This window comes from Guillardia theta (genome assembly GCF_000315625.1).
Source record: "Guillardia theta CCMP2712 unplaced genomic scaffold GUITHscaffold_237, whole genome shotgun sequence".
Taxonomy (NCBI): domain Eukaryota; class Cryptophyceae; order Pyrenomonadales; family Geminigeraceae; genus Guillardia; species Guillardia theta.
The window spans coordinates 1-17624 of NW_005434439.1; the positions used below are offsets into that span (position 1 = coordinate 1).

The 17624-nt window shown below is 51.6% G+C and overlaps 5 protein-coding genes across 5 annotated transcripts; 4 read left to right on the plus strand and 1 right to left on the minus strand.

The window, feature by feature from the left end:
• Positions 1-1807: 1807 nt before the first annotated feature.
• Positions 1808-2351, plus strand: GUITHDRAFT_91061 (hypothetical protein; the record flags this gene model as incomplete). Its single annotated transcript, XM_005819217.1, has 3 exons — positions 1808-1855; positions 1904-1973; positions 2024-2351. Exons 1-3 carry the CDS (start codon positions 1843-1845, stop codon positions 2349-2351), a joined length of 411 nt encoding a protein of 136 aa, XP_005819274.1. The 5' UTR covers positions 1808-1842.
• A 763-nt stretch (positions 2352-3114) lies between these two features.
• On the minus strand, positions 3115-5930 carry GUITHDRAFT_158988 (threonyl-tRNA synthetase; the record flags this gene model as incomplete). Its single annotated transcript, XM_005819218.1, has 8 exons — positions 3115-3165; positions 3262-3336; positions 3606-3695; positions 3797-3835; positions 3930-4082; positions 4344-4685; positions 4802-5719; positions 5766-5930. 8 exons carry the CDS (start codon positions 5928-5930, stop codon positions 3115-3117), a joined length of 1833 nt encoding a protein of 610 aa, XP_005819275.1.
• Positions 5931-7908: 1978 nt separating this feature from the next.
• On the plus strand, positions 7909-11055 carry GUITHDRAFT_121529 (hypothetical protein; the record flags this gene model as incomplete). Its single annotated transcript, XM_005819219.1, has 13 exons — positions 7909-7969; positions 8007-8064; positions 8111-8163; positions 8211-8255; positions 8449-8581; positions 8777-8893; positions 8967-9016; positions 9087-9139; positions 9249-9287; positions 9600-9665; positions 9932-10102; positions 10341-10494; positions 10604-11055. 13 exons carry the CDS (start codon positions 7909-7911, stop codon positions 11053-11055), a joined length of 1452 nt encoding a protein of 483 aa, XP_005819276.1.
• A 2593-nt stretch (positions 11056-13648) lies between these two features.
• On the plus strand, positions 13649-15043 carry GUITHDRAFT_121530 (hypothetical protein; the record flags this gene model as incomplete). The annotated part of the gene is made up of 6 exons (XM_005819220.1): positions 13649-13927; positions 14171-14223; positions 14461-14509; positions 14629-14670; positions 14861-14910; positions 14983-15043. 6 exons carry the CDS (start codon positions 13649-13651, stop codon positions 15041-15043), a joined length of 534 nt encoding a protein of 177 aa, XP_005819277.1.
• A 1096-nt stretch (positions 15044-16139) lies between these two features.
• On the plus strand, positions 16140-17574 carry GUITHDRAFT_82431 (hypothetical protein; the record flags this gene model as incomplete). The annotated part of the gene is made up of 7 exons (XM_005819221.1): positions 16140-16174; positions 16257-16320; positions 16710-16784; positions 16968-17060; positions 17116-17169; positions 17272-17358; positions 17485-17574. The coding sequence occupies 7 exons, from the start codon at positions 16140-16142 to the stop codon at positions 17572-17574; spliced, it is 498 nt and encodes a 165-aa protein (XP_005819278.1).
• Between the last annotated feature and the right edge of the window lie 50 nt (positions 17575-17624).

A 17624-nucleotide genomic window follows, 5' to 3' on the forward strand; every position in this document is an offset into this window, starting at 1 on the left:
GGCGATTTTGTACTGGGTTTCAACGGTAATTCTTAACGTCCCCTCGCTGGAGTCTATAAAGGAGACCGGCCAAGGCGCTGGCTCCAGAACCCCAAATCCCCACGCCACACTTGCCACGCTTGCTGTGACCCACCACCCACCCCTCGAATTTACGGATACCCACCCACCCCCCCCCTACCTCTCCTTTTACGGACCTATTCGATATGTCTTCCGCTGTCGTGCCAGAAGACATATCGAATAGGTCCGATCAAATGCTCGTGATCCCTCGTCCAATCAAGATGAACACCTGTTCAGGTCACTAAGCTACAGTTTTCTGGTTTAATCTCGGTGCTTTGCTGCTCAGCGAGCCACTAGTTGCATCATAGTTTGTAACTTGAGTTCCCTGATACCAAAAGAAATCGTTGTTCGAATCAGGTTCAAAGAAATTGTGGTGTTTGATGTCATTTTGTGTTGAGTCTAGGATACCTGGTCTTGCCCAGTCTGATTCTCCGACAGGAAGGGAAAGCCATCGGTCATCTATCCGGATCTTCCAGGCTTGAGAGGCGAGAGATGTTTGCAACAGTGGACATGAAAGCCTCCTTGAAATTACTTGAAGTGAAAGTGGGACTGACACCGCCTGACCGGACGGTGCCGGGCGGCGGCGGCCCGGCCCGGCCCCACGGGCTCCAAACTGCCAGGCTTTCATGTCAAGTATTGCCCTTAAGTTCAGTCTCTCACGGCCACACGGAGGCTGGGGCCGCGGGGCGTAGCCGGTCACCGGGTCCGGGTGCCGCAGGTGCCGGCGGCGCCCTGGGACCGTACCGCCCGCCGCCCGGCCGCGCGGCCCCCTGAGACTCAGAGTCGCAGCGCCGCCGCCTCACACCGGGCCGGCAGAGTCCGGCGACAGTCACAGCGGCTCAGCCTTGAGAGTCCCGGCGACCGCCGCCGTCGGACGCCGGGCCGGTCAGGCCCGGCCCCCCCGGCAGGGCCCCCCGGGCCCGTCACTGCATCTCGTAACTTTCACCTATTTTTAACCGCCATAACTGCCTGATCTATATCCGGCCATGGCGACACAGCGAGTCGACGGTGTTGGGCTGACCGCCATGAGGTGCGACTATAATTTCTGTGTTCCTCCTTTCCTCTTCTGTGCCTGTCCTCCGTTTTTTCTTTCCACCTTGATTCCTCTCTTTTGGCTTCTCCCTCGTCCGTTCCCTTTTGCACTGTTCCTGACCGCAACTGTGCTATCGATCTCTGTGTTAAAGCTTTTCTGTTCCTTAGTTTTTATGCCAACCCTTTCACACAACATTATCCCTCTTCTTTGAGCTTGATATATGAGACACATGCCTGATTGTCTTCTATCTCCTCTCTTTCATACTTTCCCTACTCACTTCCTCTTTTCCATGCTTCACCTTTCCTGATTTTCGTTTCACTTGGATGAATGCCTGATCTATCTCGTTCCTTTCCAATTGCCTCCCTCTAAGCTGTTATCGCTCTTGCCACCTTCACTCGCTTTTTCTGGAAGACTCCCTTCTTCTCTGTCATTCCAGAGTTATATGTTTGATATCTTATCGGCTTTGGGGCAGCTTCCGGTCGAGTCAACCTGGAAGGGCTCGCAGGCTGGCCATAATCTTGTCTGTCGCTCTTGGTTTGGCAGTTTTCGCTGCTGTAGCCCTCAGGCATCATGAGAAATCTCCTTCCTCCTTGACTGACACCAACGCCTATTCGTCGGAAGACGTATACGATGCTGACTGGGATCAGAAACAACTTCAACACAATCTAGTTAGGACGCAGAGGATGATGACAGCAGAAAACAAACACATGGACGGTGAAATCAAGCGATTAGACAATGACGTCGAAGATTTGATGAAGATGTTCGGTGCGGATTGACTTGTAGAGATGTCAGACTTATGACATGCTGTACCAGCTGCAAGACCTGCGGGGCCTCCGGGTCCCCCAGGAGGTCAGGGGTCACCGGGGCTGGAGGGGAAGGCAGGGTGAGACTCCTGTCGCCTCGCTTCAGCATGTGATGGGTTGGTGGTGGCAGAAATGAAGGTGTGGCTGGTCCGCCGGGGGATGCGGGCAAGGCAGGAGTGGACGGACATGCTGGTCATGATGGAAGGGATGGACCTAACGGCGCGGTTGGGCTTCGGGGTGAGGATGGAAGACCCGGCCAGCAAGGGCAACTGGGAGACTTCGGCCCTCGAGGTGCACAAGGAGCACCTGGGCTCCCAGGCATGCAGGGACAGGTTGAGCCTCTTCATCTTGTACCCGCCACTGACCATAGGCTATGGGCTCTAGGCTGGTGTACCTGGAGCTCCTGGAATGGTTGGAATGCCGGGCATGCGAGGTCCTGTTGCAGGCATTCAAGCTGAGCATCATTACACCTCCTCCAACCAATACTGGAGTGAACCAGCAAAACTCGCCAGCCGGTCGAACAGTGTGAAGGCGTCTCATGCTCGCCTTGCTCTCCTCAAGAACCTGCTGGATACATCTGTGAGCATCTCTTCTTTGTGCCTCCATCGCTCACTGCCGGTACAGTCGGCTAGGAGCGGGTACAACCGGCTCAGGAGGATCCCCTGGGAGAAGAAGGGAAGTATCAGGATCGCACAGCTCCCTGCTGGACATCGCAAGTACGAACTTGACATCACCGGGCCGCGAGGAGATCGGCTGAGAGCTACAATCAGGGTGAGAAAGTGGGCCTAGCATAGTGGTCGGGTGGTTGGAGTTGGGAAGGGATGAGACATGGCAGAAATGAGTAATGGTGCGGTCACGCAGGGTGAGGATGGTTTCGCTCGAAGTTGGAAGGGCAGGTCTTTTGTGGAGACAGGAGCAATGCGAGAAGCTCCGCGAGGTTCTCGACTTCACTTCCTCTTCCTCCCCCTCCTCCTTCCCAGTTGTCACAGTTCAACCCAAAGCTCTCTTCCTTGTGTCGCGCCGCTTCATGACGAGGCAGGTTTGCAGGATCGCACGATTTCTTGAAGGTTTCCGACGAAACTTCTGGAAATAGCAAATTTTTCCGGCTCAAGTGAATGTTTCTGTATGTTTCTGCTCTTTGCTTCTCTTCATCTACACTAAGGAAACCCTAGTAGCATCATCAACCTCCTCGTCTCAGGCCGTTGAATCCAAATGTCTATTCTACGCATCCACGAAGCTCAGATTGTCCTCCACAGCCTTCTTCAACTTGTTCTGTTCCACATGTCAGTAATGGCATGGCCCACATCCTCCTCCTCCTCCTCCTTCGCCTCCTGCATTTCGTTGCTCGCGCCCTCCCATTTTTCGCACCTTCACTTGCTCAACCGGCATGGCCCCCAGATCTCCGGTGAAACGAGCGCGCATTGCCAGCTGATTCTCCTCCACCTGCATAGCAGCTGCCTCAGCCACCACCGCATTCGATCTTCTTCCACGGCGCCATTTCATCCCCTGTAATCTATCTTTCTAGTTGCCACAGCAACCAAGTGAATGCAATCAGCACTTACTCCTCCTATCTCTTCCTCACTGAATCCCTGCTTCCATCCTCTTTGCCAAACTTCGCTTCTTCATCTCGTCCCCTCCCTTCTCTCATCTCGTCGCCCTCAAAGCATCACGACACTGTACATTCATCCTCCCCTGTCACGTAAAGTTCTCACCTCCTTCTTTCCCACGACGGCTGTGAGCGGAACTTTCGCGATCTCTGCGTTTCTGATCTTCTTCTGCAGCCTTTCCGCGCTTGAGTCCACCTACAAACTTCCTCACCGTGGCGAAAGCAGAAGAGACGGCGAGGAGGAACGAGGGAGGACGGGCAAGTGCAGGAGGGGATAAGCAGGTGTAGAGGTTGTACCTCAACGCGGAAGCCAGAGACCCGCATGTCCTCCGCAACCTTTGACGATAATCAGCATGCAAAAAGCAGGAGAGGAGGAAGGCAAGGAAATCGCAGAGAGGGTGGAGGTGGTGGACAAGGTTTAGGGGCTGACCTTCTCACAGAAGGGAACGACTTCGTCGTTGATTGGGAGAAGTCTAAGCTGCTCTGGAGCAAACCAGAGAGGAAACTCTCCCGCGTAGTTCTCCACAAGAATACCGAAGAATCGCTCGACAGAGCCGAAGATGGCGCGATGAATCATGATGGGCTGAACCAACAAGTGAGGAAAAGGGTTTAGGGTTTAGGGTTTGGTGTGGGCTGCAAAGAAGAACTGCGGTCCCATGCTAGACCATGGCGAAAAGGAGAGAAACGAGCAAGGCCAAAGAATCATGAATGGCATGGAACGCAATGACGGAACGAAAGAATGGAAGGAGGAGAGTTAAGAGAAGAACAAGAAGAACGAGGAGGAGAAGGGGAGGAGGGGAAGGGGGAGGAGGAGGAGGTGGTGGTGGTGGTGGCGCTGGCATACCCTCTGGCTGGAGCCATCTGGAGCGACGTACTCCAGGTCGAATCTCTGAGGAAGGTTGAAGTCGCACTGGATTGTGCTGCATTGCCACTTTCTTCCAAGCGCGTCTCGGATCTTGAGGTCAATCTTGGGGCCGTAGAATGCTCCTCCACCCTCGTCCACCGCGTAGCTCCATCCCTTCCTCTCCAACGCCTTGATGAGTGCGCTGGTCGCGAGATCCCAGATGTCATCAGAGCCGATGGACTTTTCGGGTCGAGTGCTCAGGTTGATCTCATAATTGGTGAAGCCAAACTTCGACAGCACACTCTCCGTGAGATCAAGAATCTTGAGGATCTCGTCCTCAACCTGCTCAGCTATCAGAACATGTAGGACCATTGCTCTCCTCTGCTTCTCCCTTCCCTTTCCGCCCTACCCCCCGTCCAGATTCACTTGCTCCTGTGCCTGCCTCATTCTCCTCTCACCTGGTCGGGAAGGCAGAAGACGTGGGCATCATCCTGCGTGAAGCCTCGCACGCGGAATAGGCCGGAAAGGGTCCCAGATCGCTCGTACCGGTAGACGGTTCCCAGCTCCGCCCAGCGAATGGGCAGCTGTCGGTAGGAGCGCTTGGTGTTCTTGTACATGAGAACATGGAAGGGGCAGTTCATAGGCTTGATCTGGTAGACCTCTTCCTCAACATCCATCTGGTCGAACATGCTCTCCGAGTAGAATTCGAAGTGACCCGACTGCTTCCACAGCTCCACGTTTGCAATGTGAGGGCTGTAAACAAGCTCGTAGCCGCTCCTCATGTGCAGATCCTTCCAAAAGCTCTCGATGATGTTCCTCATTCTCCCTCCCTTGGGATGCCAGAAGACAAGTCCTCCTCCTGCCTTCTCTTGGATGCTGAACAAATCCATCTCCTGCCCAAGCTTGCGGTGATCCCTGCGTTTGGCCTCTTCTATCATGTGCTGGTACGACTTGAGCTGATCTTCGTTCTCCCATGCAGTCCCGTAGATGCGCTGCAGCGAAGCCTTCGTCTCGTCTCCGCGCCAGTAAGCGCCCGACACTCTCTCCAGCTTGAGAGCCTTGCCACTGATATCTCCAGTCGTCTCCACGTGGGGTCCAGCACACAGGTCCCACCACTCCTCGCCGATGTGGTAGATGCTGATGTCCTCGCCCTCGGGGATGGCGTCGAGGAGCTCGAGCTTGTACGGCTCCTTCTGCGCTTCGATGCGCTTCCTTGCCTCCTCTCTCGACACAACTTCGCGCCAGATCGGGAGCTTCTTGTTGATGATCTTCTGCATCTCCTTTTGAATTGCCTTGAGGTCTTTCTCCTCAAAGCTCCCTCCCTGCAGATCAAAGTCGTAGAAGAACCCATTCTCGATCCACGGGCCGATCGTCACCTGATCCAACGTCATCCCCGACCCTTGCACGTACTAAGACATTCACCTGCGCCTTGGGGAACAGACGTTGGACCGCCATGGCCATGATGTGAGCGGAGGAATGACGAATTTTGACAAGACCAGGTGATTCATCGTTGGTTGGAAGGGGAACAAACTCTGTCTCCTTGCTTTCTTCCTGCTTGGAGCTTGTTGCTACCATCCGAAGGTCCATGGACTGATGCGGGGATAGCCTGGGGATTCGTGCGGGCAGCTCATACCTCCTGGCAGCGAAGACGGAAGAGAGGTGGCTGTTGAGGGAGGTGCTGTGATGCCTGGCGCTCAAGCTTCTTCACAGAAGCACGTCAGAGCATCCTCAACCATGCAAAGAGTTGTACCGAGGAACAAGCCTCAAGGAGGCTGAGAAAGACAAGACGGCTCGAGGATACGTCATAGAGATGGTTAACAAGACCAACGACTTGGACATCGATGATCTGCTGCACATCTCCCTGCAACAAAGCACAATAGTCAACCGCTTTCAAATTAAATCAAATCATTATAGTCAGGTGCTTCAAACACGCATGTCGCCACTGGCTCGACTGTTTAGACTAATCGATTGACGACCAAGCTCTGCATCTATTCATACTCACTTGCTTCTGTTTCTATTCACAAACTTCCTTCTTCTCATTGTTATCATGCATGTCGCTACCAGTAGTTGACCTGATCATTCTGTCCATGACCACGCTCAACTTCATCTTCCCCTTCTCCCTCCTCAAGTGTTCTGCACAAGCATTGTGAGGCCGGTTGACCCAAGGGCTCAAAAAAAATAATAACTTATATATTTAAGTGATTATTGGTACTGAGAAGCATTCCTTCTAACGATATTTGTACCCAAAGTACAAATATTTGTATCTGTTTGTGCCTTGATTACAATACTTGTTTGCAGTAATACCCTTAAAAAGCGCAGGACCGGAAATTTGGGTTGGTTGTTGAGAGACTAAAATATATACTTCATGATATTTTATTGTTGATTAGGTAGGTTTTCCTCAGGTTGTTTGTAGTAATTTATATTGTATTTCATTATTTTATGTAAAAGAGGAATGGGTCAACGCGACGGTGGCCGGCCTCCATACTTTCGGTGGGGAAAGTGTGGCGGCGCAGGCCCACCCGCCTCAGGTTCAAGCCCAATCAAAAAGCCGGCCAGGGCCTCTTCAATTTAAAATTTTGAGCAATAAAGTTTTAAATGAAGTCCCGAGTCCGGCGTTCAAGAGTTTCCGATCGGACGGACTGGCGGCAGCCGGGCGCCAGGCCCTGTGCCGCGGCCATCGAGTCAACTTGCCCCGGGCCCGGGACCGGCCGGCCTGGGCTGAGTGGGCCCCCCGGCCGATACGTCGCCGGGTTGTGGTTTGTACTTTTTCTTTTGGCAAGTTTGTCACTCATAAGGACTTTGTTTGTTTTGTTTTTGTTTTCAGCCCGGTCCCATTTGTGACCAGCCGCGCGGAAGCCCGGGCTGGCAGGCCTGTGACTGCTTGAATCTGAATCAACCGTTACTAAGTTACTAGGCTAAACTTCCCGCGCCCTCCCCGGTAGCGGCTGTCCGACACGGTCACGGTGGCCACCCGATGACCGCCCGCGGCCGCGGCCGCGCACTGGCGCAGTGCGGCGGCAGGCTGACCCCCGATGATCGGATGCCGGGCAGCGAACTTCGGAAGGTCAGGGAGGCCTTGCTGAGCTGACGAAAGATCCTGGACCGGCCGGATGCGTTTGCAAGTCCGATCGGATCACCTGACACGCCGCCCGAGGCTTCCGGACGGTGGCCCGCCAGCAGCGCCGGAGGAGGAGCCTGAGAGAGACATCCAGTGCATGACTCGATGATGTCTAGTCAAATGGTGTTATTTTATGACTTAGTCTGGCCATGTACGGGTCTCTCCGAGTCAAACACTCACGAGAAAAAGGAGGGTGGGTGGTATAGACTGCAGCTGTTAGTTGCGAATCTCACTGTCATACTGCAGGGCGACAGGATCGGACTCCCCGACTCGGGGATCATGCAGGAGGGAGGGAGGAGGAAGGAAGGACTCGGGGATCATGCAGGAGGGAGGAAGGAGGAAGGAAGGACTCGGGGATCATGCAGGAGGGAGGGAGGAGGAAGGAAGGAGCCTCGGAGGAGGCAGAGTAGAGTTTAGGCCGGGTGTGACGATGAGTGCGAAGCAAGGATGAATCAAAGAGCTCGAGAACTAAGAAGCAAGAACACGCGTGTGTCCCTTGCTCTTAACAGTAAGACCAGAAAGCGCTCTGATTGAACTATCTACAGGCTGCACTTTAACATTTGACGTCTCGTGCTTTTTGAAAATCGAGGACGAGATGAACAGGTTATGCTCGAGTGCAGTACAGGACATCAATGATGTTGCGTGCCAGGCAAGGAAGAAAGAAGAAGAAAGATGGCAGGCCAGATTGGAGCCGGTTTCTTGGTTGGGACCTGTTTCGCTGAACGAGGACAGTCACTGAAAGTGCACAGATGATGACACAAAATTCCCGAATGTGGTCAAGCATGACACCAAAGGTTCAATACAAGGCCCAAAGATCCCTCGCCCCAACACATCCACCTTGTATTTGTATTTGTGTTTGTGTTTGTATTTGTGTTTGTGTTTGTGTTTGTGTTTGTGTTTGTGTTTGTGTTGTGCTGTTCACCTTCCTTCTCTACAAGCACCTCATCAAGAATTATCGGTTGACTTCGCACTCCCTGCTTGCATCAGGAGAGCTTCGATGGAAGTCAGATTCACAACTTGCGGAGTCGATCTTCCGAGTAGCAGCGAGCTCAGGCTTCACCCCCCTCCTCGAGCTCGCGGCTCCAGCGACAGCAGCCCTTGCGGAGCTCTCCTCCAAAAGGTGCCTGAGCTCTTAGAGAGATATGAAGCCGTGGAGGAGAGAGAGAGGAAGAGGAAGGGAGAGCGAAGCAGAGCCTCCAAGCAAGGGCGGAGGGAGGAGGGAGGGGAGGGGGGGGGAGGGGAGGAGAGAGAGAGAGAGAGAGAGAGAGATATTCGAAAGGAGGCAGAAACCGATCAGTCATAACACTGTCAACAGCTTTCGAGGAGCTGTGGAAGAGATGCTGAAGATAGCAAGGACAACGACGTCGCTATCTGCAAAGATTGACGCATGGGATGCTCTGATGCAGCTGACAAAGACGGAAAATGGCATGCGGTGAGATACAATTGAATCCATGAGGATTGGGAAGGGGATGGAAGGGAGGGGGCTGCTGATATAATTTCTCCAGTGAGTTTCTTCAATGCGGGGGAATGAAGGACGTCTATGATACGCCGGGGGGTGAGACGACGAGAGTAGGAAAGGAGTGAAAGAGGCAGAGGACGAGGCAAGACTGACAGAGTGCGTCCAGGACATCAGTCTTCCAACGACGTTACCCTTGTGGCATCGTTGCTGGCGGTGCAAGTGAGTGAATTGCAACTTTGTTGAGACGTCTTGTTCATTATCTGATGATGGTTGATTTAATGCGATGAAAGTCACTTCAACCTTATTGTTAATCTTCTTCGCGTGTTAGGTGATGAAGCAGTCGGTGAAGACGAGAAGCAATTTTCGGGTGAAAGCTTCAGACGTCGAAGGTCATTTGCTTTCTCGTCCTGCTGCCATCAAACTTGGTTCAGGTCTCTCACGCTTCTTTCCAAAGAAGACCAAAGCAAGCTACAACGCCGCTCACGCCATGCTCATAATTGCTCGTCGAACAGCAGAGGTGGACTGAATCATTGCCATGTTGCGATCCATCGATCATCACGTGCGAGATGAAAGTGATGTTGACAGCGGGTCCTTGATGCTGTGCTAGTGAGTCATGCTAGTGCTGATACCGTCTGAGAATCGACGATGACAAGCTTATGCGTTTAATTCTTACGAGCAGGAAGGGATCAAAATTGACGAGACGTGCATTGATAAGATCGTGGAGCCCTTCAACATGAAAGACGATGTGAGAGACTCTTGTGCGGTAGATGCTGGTGGTATAGGTGAAGGATGCAGAGTTGACAATGATTGGGAAGAGAAAATGCAAAAGGAAGGGTTACTTGGAGAATGCGATGACAATAGAATCGACGAGTAGGAGGAGGATGGCAGGGATGATGAAACGATTGTGTTGGTGATGATGATGGTGGTGGGGGAGAAGGAGGAGGATGAGGAAGAGAAGAAAAGAGCAATCGACTTAGTGGATCAAATTCAACTTCTCACGAGGCTATACAGAACAACAAGTTGAGGACGTCGATGGAGCACAAAGTTGTCTTGTTGCAGACACAGATGTCAGAAATGATCACTCTTCGTTTCGTCCTGTTCGACTGGTTCAACTTTGTCTTCTTGTTTCATGAAAGCGATCATCCGCCTCGCGGCATCCCGTCGAGAACGATGGCGATTAAGGTGAGAGGACTTGGGCAGGATTGAGTGGAGGAAGATGGTATGATGATGGAGATGATGAGATGATGGTGGTGGTGGTGGTGGTGATGATGATGATGGAGATGATGATGGAGATGATGGAGATGATGATGACGATGATGATGATGATGATGATGATGATGATGATGATGATGATGATGATGATGATGATGATGATGATGATTATGATGGGATCAAGTTTCATTTACATATTTCACATCAGAATGCGTTCAACAAGTCATTGATGCGAGCAATCAACATCCTGGCGAGCCGAGAGGACGAGGGCGAGGAGGAAGATGTGCAGCAGGACGTTGCTGATGCGACAACCCTTGAGGGTGACAGGCAAGCTGATCTCGACGAGTCTGAAATAGCCAGCGGTGAGACAAACATCATTTCAAACCTCCTCTGTGCAGATTTCAAACTTCACGATGGCCCTTTCAAACTTAATGATCGCTTTCTGGTTTGTGTTCTCATCGTCTGCCTCAGATTCGGACGAGTCGTCTTCAGTGGACATGTCACATCTCAACTTGGCCTCGCACCTCCGAGACGACAGGTTTTCGGCCATGATGCTCGGAAGTTCCGACGTGCAAGAAGTGTTCTTCAAGTTCTTCAAGGGAGGAGGAAGCAAACCTGGCGCGGCCCTCAAGCTGGAAGACGTCGACGACGACATCACAAAGTTCTCAGCAGAAGATTTGCCGGCATTGAGGAGATTTCTACAGAGACAGGCTGAGAAAACAAATGCTGCTCCTGCTCACCAGCGCAACGAGGACGACCTTCCGTCCCATCGCCGCATGCTGCTGTCCTGCAACCCTCCTGATAGACTTCGGCCCATGAAGAACAAGAGCAGCAAGTTGCTCAAGGTCAGCCCTGATCTACCTGGCCTTCTCTACCAAGAAGATGTAAGATATGTCAATGTTTGCGATGCTAGGCAGAGCTAACAACATGCACAGACCCTGGTTGTTTACTTTCAAACCATCCAAACCCTCTTCAAGGAAAACAGCGTCTCCTTGAATTGTACAGGGTTATATGACGGGTGATTTCAACGATTACTCGCCCTCACTCGTTTCTTCTACTGCCTCCTGTTGCTTCCTACCATCTTTGTTCCTGGCCTCAGACCAACATCATTACCTCCTCCCCTTCCTTTCTCCTGTTCATTGCTTGCCTATTCCTCTGAAAAAATCAATCCTCCCCCCCTTCCCCTTCCCCTTCCCCCTCTCCCGCCCTCTCTCCCCCTCTCTCCCTCCTCCTTTCCCTGATCATCACACTCAGACTCTGCACTTTCCTCATCATGCGGCAAGGAAGAGAAGTCGCCGCGTCAGACGTCGAAGTTGTCAAAGTGCTCGAGAAGTTCGACGAGTCAACGCGCAACCATATCTTTGACGCGACTTCCAACCAGCAAGTTCTCAGCAGGAGGATGAAATTCCTTCTACTCGCCCTCCCTCGAATCTTTCAGATCAGCAGACACCTGCTGCAAGGATCCTCTTCCTCGCTACCCTCCTCTTCTTCTCGATCCTCCTCCGTCCTGCTGTCCTCCTTTCCCACTTCTCCCTCTTCTCCCTCCTCCTCTCTCTCCTTTGACAAGACTCGAGCATGCTCGGACGACTGCAAGTGCAATCTCTGCTCGCTCTCGGTCCTTCTCCACCTCCTCCGAAGGCCTCTCATGCTTCACTCGCGCTTCCGAGTCAAACTCACAACCATGGGCTTCGTCCGCATCCTCCAGTCCCTCGTGCTGCTTCGCGGCCACGAACAGCTCAAGACTTCTGCCCTCCGCTGCGTGAGAACCCCCCCCCTTCCCTCCCCCATCTCCTCCTCCTTCTCCTCCTTCACCTCCTCCTCCTCCTCCTCCTCCCCTTCACCTTTGTTTTTCGACCTCTCGTTCCCGTTCGCCGTTTCTTACTTATCCTCTTGCTGTTCTAGATCTCAATTTCCTCGTGCTTGCGTTTTGATCGAATGTTAGGTTTACGAGATGTGCAACGACCCTGTCTGCTTGTCTTTGTTCCCGGCACATGACGGAAACGTATCGATCCTGATCGGACAAGTCGAGAAGTTTTGCAAGGTGAGTGGAAAAATACCTGATTGTATCATATCAACACTTTCAATGCTTGCACGCCACTCTTCACACATTCTTTGCACTCATTTCACCTCAACACCCACAATGCGACACTTGCGTCACTTTTGTATTTATATGAGAAGTCCAGCACATCCATGCTCTCGTGCTCTTATTCATTTTCCATCAGGAGAATTCGAAGGCAAAAGATCTCAACAGAAGAAAATGGAAAATGTTGCAAATGATTCTCTTGGTCAAAGTAAGTTTTTTTGGGCACGCTTTTGCTCCTTGGTTGTATCTTCTTTGTGCTCTTCCATTCTTGCTTTTCCTTCCTTCTCTTCCTCTCCGTCGCGGTTCCTCTCCTCCAGTTCGTTAGTTTTATGCTGCTTAGTTTTATGCTGCTTCCCTTCTCTCCTTGTCAGCTTCCCCTGCTTGAAACTTCTCCATCTCATATTGGTGCATCTGATTTCAGGCGATATCTTCTGCTGTCTTCTCCTACAGTCAAGCGAAACTCTTTCTCACCTCCAAAGGCTTCAACGCCCTCCACAATTTCATCAGAACGCTTCGGATTGCTGACTTGTTCTCGGATTACTCGTCGTCATATTACAGCGTTCGTAAGTCCTCCTCCTGGTCCTGGTCCTGGTCCTGGTCCTGGTCCTGGTCCTGGTCCTGGTCCTGGTCCTGGTCCTGGTCCTGGTCCTGGTCCTGGTCCTGGTCCTGGTCCTGGTCCTCGTTCTGTCCCTCCTTCAGTTTCTGCTCCTCCTCTTGAGCATTTTGTCTTGTCTACTGGCGCATCTCTCATCAGCTTTCGTTCAGGGCTTCTGCTGTTCTCTCTCCACATCGTTGCTGTGAGCTTCTTACAACTTATACTCGTCATCCGCTTCCATCATGCCCTCATTCCATTCCTTCTCCTCCTCTTGCTCTCTTTCCCTCCTCTCTCCTCCTCCTGGCCTCTGCTTCTCCTCCTCCTGGCTTCTCCTCCTCCTCCTCCTCCTCACGTTGTTCATCTTCTCGCAGTCTGTCCTCCAACACGTGACGCGGCTTTGCGATCAAGAGGAGCAGCATATTGAAAACAATCTCGATGACGTAATCAACATCATTCAGACTGCAGAAGATGTACAGAAAGGTGACTTGTCTCAAACTTTGACTCGGAAGCTGATGCGATAGCAGAGCTACTTGATAGCGGATATTTGTCCAAAAGTGTGAGTAGCTCACAAAGCCCTCTGTGCTGCTGTTGCACTCCTGTTTCTCCTCCTGTGATGCTTACCGAACCCTTCTAACTTCCAATGCTCATCATCATCTCCATCATCATCATCATCATCATCATTATCATTATCATCTTCATTACCATCAGCAGCAGCTAAATTTTCTTTCCTGCATTTCGTCATCCTTCTTGTCCTTCTCAATCTCCTCCTCCCAATCTCCTGCTGATATTGCTGTCCACATGCTTTCTTCTCCTCGTACTCTCACACTGGTCTCAGTGCATGGACCTCTGCTGCGTTGTCGACGCGATCCTCATCTTCCTCCTGCGGATCCCCTCCGCCTCCCAGCGGCTGCATGCTCGCAGGCTTGATCGGCTCAGGGATCTTGACTGGGAGTGGATGAGAAGTAGGGAGATACCCCCCTTTTCTTCTCTGCGCGTGTGGATGCAGGAGGGGTCCATCACCTGCGACGGAAACCCGTCCTACCGCCGTGCGGTGAAGTTCATGACCAAAACTTTGGCTCCTCCATACATCCGCTTCCTCTTCGCGCAGATTGACAGGGTGAGGAAATCTGTTCTTGTCAAATCCCCTGCCCTCCCTTTCACACCTTTCAAATCTCTCCTCTCTCCTCTCTCCTCTCTCCTCTCTCCTCTCTCCTCTCTCCTCTCTCCTCTCTCCTCTCTCCTCTCTTGCTTAACCTCCCACTCCCTTCTCCGCCTAAGCTTTTCCTGTTTCGTCCCCTTCCCTCGCCTCACAGCTTCCTCCTATATTGCCGCTTTCTCAATCTTCTTATCCTCTGAGCAGGATTCGACTGGTGACTTCGATGCGATGGAGCTAATGCGTCCCCTTCATGAGCTGTGAGATCTGAGAGTAGAAGCAGGAGGAGCAGGAGCAGGAGCAGGAGCAGGAGCAGGAGCAGGAGCAGGAGCAGGAGCAGGAGCAGGAGCAGGAGCACAAGGAGCAAGAGCACGAACAGGAACAAGAGCAGGAACAAGAGCAGGAACAAGAGCATGAGCAAGGGCAGGAACAAGAGCATGAGCAAGGGCAGGAGCACAAGCATGAGGGATTAAGGTCGATGGCTGAAGCTTCTTCAGGTTTCAGATAGGCGAGAACGAGTTGGAGAAGAACTTCCAAGCCATGGCTGTGAGACTCTCCTGCTGGCTCCTGCTACTTCCCCTCCCCCTCGTCAACCCTCTACGCCTTTCATCGTCTTGGGCTCCTTCTCTCTATGTTTTGCTTCTAAGCTCAAGTCTGTTGGACAGGATCCTGGCGTCATGGCAGTCAAGCCAGCAGAATTTGTCCAGGTACCCTTACCGCGCCCGCTCAGACCTGCTCCTGCTCCTGCTCCTGCTCTTTCCCCTTGCCTTGCTCCTGGATCCCGCTCCGACCTGCACCTGGTTTCCTGCTTCCGCTCATTCCCTTCCTGCTGCTTCTCAAGTTCCCTTCTTGCTGCTCCTTTTCCGTATATCTTGCTCTCACGCTGCTACTCTGCAGTGGTGGATGTGCACCAGGAACAATCAGGCGATAAGCCAGACGAGCAGCAAGTGAGTTAGTCGCTGCTTCCCATCGGCTTCTGCTTCTCTCAACTTGGCTTGTCTTCTCACCTTTTCCTTCAGGGATCTCCTGCGCATGAGCCATCTGGCCCGCAAGTTCCTCGGGTTGAGCATGAGCCCTTGACGATTCAACTTCAACGCCGCTAGTAGGAACATGCCGCAGTCACCTGATCCTAGTGAAGTCAGAAACGACAATAGAGGCATTTAACAAATCCGCCTCAGATAAAGACATAGATAAAAGGAGAGGCAGCGAGAACCTCTACTCCAAACAATAAGAGGCGGCAACTTTTTTAGACCCCGGGCCCGTCCCGGCCGGCCAGGCTGTTGACTAGTGGGGGTAGTTTTAGTGTAAATGTGTAGGGTGGGTTAGTAGGCTTGAAGGCTGTGCGGCATGGCAGGGTGGAGGCACAGAGACGCGCAGGCGGTGCTCTGGTTTGCCGTTCCCTTCGGCATGACGATGCTAGGATGGGTGATACGAGAGACGATGGAGGTGAGAAATGTCCATATCCATCTCCAACAGTCTTCTTTCTCTCAGACATGTCCATCCACCATAGTCTTCCTTCATCTCTTATCGTCTTCCTTCTCTTGTTTTCTTTGGTTCCATTCCTACCGAAACCTTCTTGATCATTGAAATCTATCTGCGTTACAATTTCCTTGTGATCTCCCTTCGATTGCGCCTCTTCACTCACGAACTCTTCTTTTTAACTTGTCCTCTGAACTTTGCGAATCGTGAATGTTCTATGTTAGAGTGGTTCATATGAATTGATGGCACGCAAGCATCTGACAAACAGAACAGGAGAAGAAGCGATTTCCAGAGCTTGAGGAAGCTTTGTTCAAAGTTGTAAGTGAGGGAGACTTGAAATCACAAGAGGTAACAGGGTTGCAGATGTTAGAAGAGGAGAAGAAGAAGATTAAGGAGAAGAACGAGGGCAAATAACTCGATGAAGAGTCCTTTGCTGCAAGCAAGAGATGCGGGCGAGAGCGATAAGGAGGACAGGTCGTCTGCTCTCCTCCATGTGATTTGCGGTCTTAACTCATCGATCAGATGTGAGGTCTATCGTTGTCTGTCCTGTGGAAATGCTCTCAGCCTGGAGCTTGACCCAAAGCTCGAACAAGTGATATGCTTCATGCACCTCAACCTCTTGCGTCTTGCTGATTGCCTCTCTGCCCTTGAAACTTTCTTCTTCTCTCGTCGCTGATTGTGTTTGTCTGACGATCACATGCAGGATCTGCTCATTCCGCCACTAAACTTTGGGTGCGAATCTCGTCCCCATTCATATCTTTTGTTTTATTTGACCGTTCCAATCCCTTCTCTGCATCCTCACCTTGTGGAGCAGCCGAGTTTGCCGTGGAGTATATCGATCCGGCTTTCCCGGCAAGAAGAATTTTGCATTTCTCAAGGTCGAAATTGTCAGATTTCTGTGCCTTCGAAATGTTTGATTGGTGCAACATGATGTTTACTTGCAACATGATGTTTACTTGATTTGACATCTTGATGGAACATGATGTTTACTTGATTTGACATCTTGATGGAACATGATGTTTACTTGAGTCGACATCTTGATGGAACATGATGTTACTTGATTTGACATCTTGATGGAACATGATGTTTACTTGATTTGACATCTTGATGGAACATGATGTTTACTTGATTTGACATCTTGATGGAACATGATGTTTACTTGATTTGACATCTTGATGGAACATGATGTTTACTTGAGTCGACATCTTGATGGAACATGATGTTTACTTGAGTCGACTTCTTGCTTTTCTAATATCTTAACAAACAGAAGCTAGCTCTTCATTCAGTCTTGAACCTCAGCGAACATGAGTACACATTAGAGACAGAAACGTTCTTCCGACAGGTATGTTTCACTCACCTTAGTTTTCCTCCTCTTGTACTCTTCTCTCTCCTATTCTTCATCTCTTCTCCTTCCCTTCGCCTCCTTTTTCTTGGTATTCTTCTCCTTTTTGCTCTTTTCAGCCTCGTCCCCTCTGTTCAACTTGCTCCATACTGCCTGTCACCCTAATCCTAAACCTTGTCGCAGAACAACATCACGTGGACGCGGCTGGTGCTGCAGGGCAACAAGGAACCGCTGCTGAGTTCGGACGAGGAAGTGCTATCAGAGGCCTTGTGCAAGGTGAAGCAGAAGCTTGACGAGAGAGAGCAGCGATCATATCCTGCAGGTCCTTGAGGCGACGGCTGACCGTCCCCTCCTAATTCACTGCACCAAAGGAACACACCGCACGGTGATGACGAGAGTGAGGAGAGCATGCACACGCTGAGAGGGGGAGGGGGGGCTGAGATGTTCGGTGTAGAGCAAACAGAAGCACCAGCTGATGGGTTGGTAGGGGTGTGTGGTTGGATGCCTCCGCAAACTGGATCAATGGTCGTTGACAAGCATCTTTGAAGAGTACCGGCGATATGCGGGAACAAAGGTATGTCAAGCTTGTGGTGTCTTTACCGCCTGCTTTGTTCTTCTTGTTGAGGCGACTCTCATAACAGTGAGCTTGACCGCGTTCCTCTCATCCGCCTGTTCCCGCCTCGCTGAATTTTCACTGCAGGTCCACGTTCTAGATCAGCAGTTCATTGAATTCTTCAACCCAACGCCGAGGCATGTAGAGCTGGCGCAACGGACGGCTGATGAGCGATAATGCTGAGCAGTAAGAAAGACGAATGAGGTCGGACTATGATAGACGTGAAA